The sequence below is a fragment of the Pygoscelis adeliae genome, unplaced genomic scaffold (genome assembly GCF_000699105.1).
Source record: "Pygoscelis adeliae isolate BGI_AS28 unplaced genomic scaffold, ASM69910v1 Scaffold103, whole genome shotgun sequence".
Taxonomy (NCBI): Eukaryota; Metazoa; Chordata; class Aves; order Sphenisciformes; family Spheniscidae; genus Pygoscelis; species Pygoscelis adeliae.
The window spans coordinates 5212460-5218777 of NW_008824723.1; the positions used below are offsets into that span (position 1 = coordinate 5212460).

Genomic DNA, 6318 nt, shown 5'->3' on the forward strand with positions numbered 1-6318 from the left:
CATTTTGCAACGGTGTGTATTTTAATAAATACAAAAAAGAAACTTTTAAATAATGTTAAGGGTCTGATTTTTAAACCTGCATATTTGCAGGACCTGAAGGCTGCCATTTTATCTTTGGCTTATTCCATTGTGTTCAGGCATTGCTTGACTCCGAGTTGTGCATTATCTTGCATATTAAAAGGGCTGAATGCCTAAGCATGGTAAAGCAAGCTAAGGATGAACAGTAGTCTTGATTCAGGACATCTTTGTTTTCCAATGATTTAAATCAGAGCCTTAATGTAGTTTTAATACAGCTTTTTTGTATTCATTTTCATTCTTCTTTAACAGCAGCATTTGAATAAAATAGCCTTGCTGCCCGCAATTCTTAAAAGAGCACTTCTGTTCTTAAGTCCCGGCACACTCTATGAACAGTCCCTACCCCAAACTTTATTTGATATTTTGGTTGTACTGGTTCTTTAGAGCTGATATATAATTGCATTGCTGTGTTTTTTCCATTGACGCTGCATTGGATGCGAGTCTTGTCAATGGAACATGATTTTCTGTTTTTAATGCTGTCACTGTAACGGCTAACTGAGCCTCTACGGTGTCAATGCATTGACCAATATTTTGCATAAAGGTTTACAATGTATTGACATGACATTCCATTTCTCAAATTTTTGCATATTAAAGATGCTATGATTTTATTGCTACTGTGTGTGATATTTTCAATGTGCAAAAAACTGTGAAATGGCTTACAGCATGTTGTTTTTGGAAGAATCATTACAATGTAAATCTTACCATGCAGAATCCCATTACGGTGAATGGGACTTTGTGGTTTACATGGACTGTGTATGCAACAGTATAAACTACGGTGCATATTTACTAATAACTTTTTGTTACTTCTTAGACTTAGTAACTCGGCTGTTTCTGTTTTATCGATTAGATATAAAAAAAGATGTCTCTGTCATTGTTTACATGCTAATGGTCTGAAAAAAACTCATTTTTGGAAATAATAGTTAAGCTCCTTTAAAGAGGCATCTAAAATACCAAATTGTCCTATTCCTTCGCTTCTAACTAAAAACAGAAACCTCACAAACTTTTAAATGATTAACTGTGGGGACGAAAATTTTTGAGCTTAAAGCTTTTTTCACTAAGTTCCTGCCCAAATTCAAATTAAAATGGCCGAGTTATAAACCTCCCCAAAAGGTTTTCCAATAGCAAAGCTGACATCCCTTAGAGGTTTTGTCTGCTACTGCTATAAAATTGAATGGGTAAAATATCTTGTAGGTTTTTTTAATAATGTAACACAGAACATGGTAGAAGTATTCAGGCCAATAGCCGAAAACTGACTTTGTTGATTGAAGTTTATTTTATTTATATTTATATATTTTTAGTTTACAGTTGTCTTAAACCCAAAACCTCAGATGATTAGTTGCAGATACAGTAGTTTATTTAACTGTATTAGGGTATGTCATGTTATATTTCCTTTTGACCAAGACCTGATTAGATGAATAACATTAATTCATTAAGGTTTTTAATGTTAATTTGTCCTGTTAAGAGGTTAAGCACCTTATCAAAATATTAATTTAATTTTTTTAATCTTGTTTAAATAACTTTGTAATTTGAAAGTAATGGATGCTGTAGTAATGTCTTTCACATCTGTGAAGATGAACAATAAAATTGTTTATTTACAAGTTACGACTCTAATTAATTTCTGGTAATACCTCTCATAACCAGCATAGGTATACTCTACAGTTCATGGAATATTTTATTTAAATGAATAAACTGCACTTAGTACATGTGTAATTGAGTTATTCAAGGTAGAACTGCTGTCTGCTGAACGGGGTGTTTTGCACCGGATCTTTACGTGATACTTCCAGCGAGCTATTCATGTAGCATTCAGGGGTGCCCTTTTACAAACACAGAATGTGCACTTGTGGTTTTTTGTTTTGCCTTTGGTTTTTTTTTTTTCCATTGGAACATGGAAGGTTCCAGTGGAAAATAAAATTGCGATTTATAACAAAACCCAATAATACCCTCAAATCATCAGAAATGTGACATTTTTAGTTTGGATAAAGTGGTGCACACATTCTAGAAATATCTTTCTACTTTGTTAGTTATGGTTTTATTAGATGGTTCTATGCTGTGTGATGTAACTGGGACAAGAAAGGGGACAGGTTTAAGAAATTATGTTCAGATATTGTAGTTTGCCATTACTGGGCAAGTTGTAACACATGCACAGTTTATTCAGTGAAGTAGGAAGAACTTCCAGTTAAAAATCTAAAATGCTAATGTCTGTCAATGCATGCTAATTGTCTAAAAATAATACTTCAGTATGTGTGTTAAGAAGGATGAAAATTGATGAAATTGGAAAGCTGCATTATGTGTTGACTTTTTCTTTTTTCTTTTTCCTTCAAAAACTGTTTTAACTCTTTATCTGCTCATTTTTTTCCCCGACAGTTAGCTATCTATTTAACCCTGTGGTGCTAGAAGTTGTGATTTCTTCATGTGTTTGCACAAACATATAATGTGGTGAAATCCAGACTCCCAGCACTGAAAGGGGTTGTGTGAGAGTGTGTTTAGTATTTGGAAACTTTTTATTGTTTTCAGACATTCCTTAAAGGAGCACTATCAACTTTTTCAGGTTCTTCTGTAAAAATGAAATTCGTGTTAAACAAAGTTTTCCTGAGGAACTTTTAAAATTTTGTTTACTATGGGCAGGGAAACAACTGTGAAGGGAAAATCTTGGCAACTTTTTTTAGAACTGCAATCTTCTGAACAAGGATTGCTTTCTCAGAGCAGTGCAAAACCCTGTCAGAGTTCAAGGAGCGTCTGGACGATGCTCTTTGTCGTATGGTTTAGAGTTAGGTAGTCCTGCGAGGAGCAGGGAGTTGGACTCGATGAGCCTGACGGGTCCCTTCCAGCTGGAGATATTCTGTGATTGTAGATCAGTCTGTGTATTCTCGCTTGTAACAAGTTGTTCTCCAAGTTATACTTTGAGACGGCACTGACAGTCCTGGTCTACTGAAGAGGAAAGAGACAGACATGAAAAAGACTTTGGTGAATTTTTAAAATGGGAATAGAGGAAACATGTTGTGTTTTCAGGCTTTTTGCAGATATTTCAAATAGTAAGAAATGAGGGTGTTTTGAATACTGAAAATAATTGATAGTGCTCCTTTAAAAACATTTAATGTGCTGCATTTTAAATAGTTTTCATTTGTACTGAAAATAACGTTGCTTTAAAATGTGTTTTGAATACTAAAGTTGCTTTTAAAAAAAATCAAAATAGAATACAAGAACTACAGCGAAGAAACTGAAATAAAAGTATCAATTTTTTATTATTTATTCAGGAGATTTCACCTAAACCACAAAGTCAGAAAAAAAATGAAGCTGATATTAGCAGTTCTGCCAACATTCAGAAACCTGCACTGTTATCCTCAACTTTGTCTTCAGGAAAGGCTCGCAGCAAGAAATGCAAACAAGAATCTGGAGATTCTTCTGGGTGTATAAAGCCCCCTAAATCACCACTTTCCCCAGAATTAATACAAGTCGAGGATTTGACGCTGGTCTCTCAGCTTCCTTCTTCTGTGATAAATAAAACTAGTGAGCACAGACATTTTAAAAAAAATACCGTAATTACTTATAAGAGATATACAGAAATTTTTTTTGGTTGTAAATGGCTATTGCTTTTAAAAATGAATCTGCTTTAAATAAAAGGTCCAAGCGGGAGAATTAGGGGTAGCTCAGTATTTTAAAAGTCAAGTCACATAATAAGGCATATGAATTACTCTACCAGAAATAATACATTTAAACAATACATTTATATTTATAGAGTCGTGGCTTTTAATGGTTGGCTTTCCCTCCATCTTAAATCTCCACGTTAGTATTAACAGTGATACAGGAAAGATCAAACCTCTCTTCTGAAGGGGCCTGATTCATTAAAAAGAAAAGACGTACACCTTGGTTGTGGACCTTTCCTTCTCTGAGAAATTCCGCCTTCAGCAGGCTGATGTGCTGTACCTGTTGGCTGTGGCATTCTTCGCTTTATGTGATATTTCCTCCAAATATGATGTGAAAGAGAAGATGGGTTCAAGATTTGTGGTGGGGAAAAATAAAAAATCATGTTTCTTTGTCTCAGAATAATACCATAGGTGTTCAGCTTCTTAACATGTGTAACTGATTTGTGAAGTACCAAAATGTTGGTTATCAGAAGACCAGGGAAAGGTTTATGCTGCGTCCTTGAATACGCTGTTTTTTGTGAATATTAAAATATTTCCATAATTTTTGAGATTACATTAGGTTTTTAGTGTTGCTTAGGGTCAGGCTCTTTGTTGCCTGAAGAGCATTAAATGATGAGCTAACAGTTAAAATAAATGTGGGTTCCAGTAAGTCAAAAGCTACATTTTTATTTCACTTTTAGAATAGTGATTGAGGATGGAAGACTATACCTGCCATCATGTGTTCCCCTTAACCTTGATTTGATATTTTCCCGTAGGAGATAAGTTTCTTTTAATCTTTTCTCACAGAAAACTTTAAATGAATGGGAGAGGGAGGGGTTCAAATTCAGCCATCTTTATTTATTCAGGACACCTTGGTATAAATTGTATTTTGTCCCCACAAAATATTAGCGGTCATCTATATTGTAATACGCCTTCCCTCCCCACCCCTAAAATAATGGTAAGTAGTTTTCCTTGAGCATGTTTGTATTTTGGATTAAGTTAGACTTCTCTAGCAATATTTTAAAAATCAGCTAATTTAAACATAGGTTACTTAATAGCTTAGATCTTGTTAGTGCTGTCCTTTAATCTGTGGCTTCTGAGTCTTTACCACCTCTAATGGAAATTTAATTTTGCTGTGTCTTTATTGTTAAATCTGTACATCTTTGACTCTAAAAACTGCTTAAGAAAAGGAGAGAATGGTGATTTACAGTGTAATAATGACTTAAATGCTTTTCTCAGGCAAAAGTTTCTGAAACTGGGTAAAATTGGAGAGGTGTAGGGGTGTGTGGGTTTTTTGTTTTTAATGAATCAGGCCTATATTAACCTATATCAATCCCCCCCCCCGTGTTTGTTTTTTTTTTAAGTATGAGGTTCTTGAGCCTTCTTACTGTGCCATGCATTGGCAATGTGCATTTGAAATAGAGTTGGGGTGTTGATATCAGGTTAGCAGAACATGGGAGGTGGGATATAAAATTAACCACTGCTTTTGATTATTTTTTTTAAGTTGTATGTTACCACTATCCATGACTTTTTAGATCTTTAACTGTGATCATTTGTTCTGTTTACTGTTAAATCCTACTGCCCCCTTCCATTATAAGTAGCCTACTCTCATGGGTTATATGGGGGGTTGCTTATTGTAAATACACTGTTTGGCTAAAACAACAGCCTTTATCAGTGGGGAAGTACATGCCCTAATAATGTATAATAAACAAAAAGCAGAATCATATCTTGAGCATAACTTTTTTTGCTCCTGGTAGTCACAGTTTTTAATTACTTTTACCAGTTCTGCTGTGATTATAAGCTTTGCAAATAAGAGCTATTTAAAGCACTCCCCATCTTTAGATCTCAAATACTGCGGTAAGATTATGGTGTATCTCTCTGCTTCATGAACATTGAAAGATCTCTTTTTAGGTCCATCACAGCCAGTGAATTCCCCTAGATCCTACAAACATAGCCAACGGAGAAGAAGATCACAGCGTTTAGCCACTTGCTCCTTGCCTGATGATTCTGTAGAAAAAGTTTCTTCTCCCTCTTCAGTTACTGATGGAAAAGTGTTCTCCATCAGTGGTCAAAACCAACAGTCATCAAAATTGGAGGGTAATGTATCTTAATCTAATAAAGAACTGCCCAAGAGAAATTGAATCATAAAAATTAGACCTTTCACGGTTTTCATCTAATGGGATATTTTGACTTATTGTAGCTAAAGCTGTATGCTGTTCCTATGTTATGTAACGCTGCAATCCAAACTGTTGTTTGTTGGACCTATGTACCTTTTTTAATATTACATTTTTTCTTTTATGTAGTACCTGATGTTGCTCATATGTCACTTGAGAAGCGTGGACCATGTCTCCCCCTTGATTTAAGCCGTAGTTCGGAAGTTACAGCACCATTATCCACAGAATCCACTTTCCGTAATGAATATCCCAGTAAAGACAAGGAAGATATTCAGATGATTACATATCTTTCTTCCAAAGCAGTAACTGATGGAAGAGTAGCTACAACAGCGTCAGGTAAAGAGATTCAGTATACAACCAGTTAGGTGTATAGTTGTAGGGTTAAAACGTGTATGTATTCAGTCACACAGAAAAAGGGGATACGTTTTCTTTTCTGCACCCTTGCA

General features: G+C 35.0%; 1 protein-coding gene across 1 annotated transcript in view; it reads left to right on the forward strand.

The window, feature by feature from the left end:
* PHF20L1 (PHD finger protein 20-like 1) overlaps positions 1-6318 on the forward strand; it is a 60374-nt gene that overhangs the window by 22909 nt on the left and 31147 nt on the right. The window contains exons 9-11 of the mRNA XM_009323362.1: positions 3330-3582; positions 5610-5795; positions 6002-6208. Coding sequence (XP_009321637.1) covers positions 3330-3582; positions 5610-5795; positions 6002-6208 — 646 coding nt within the window. The remainder of the gene's footprint in view (positions 1-3329; positions 3583-5609; positions 5796-6001; positions 6209-6318) is intronic.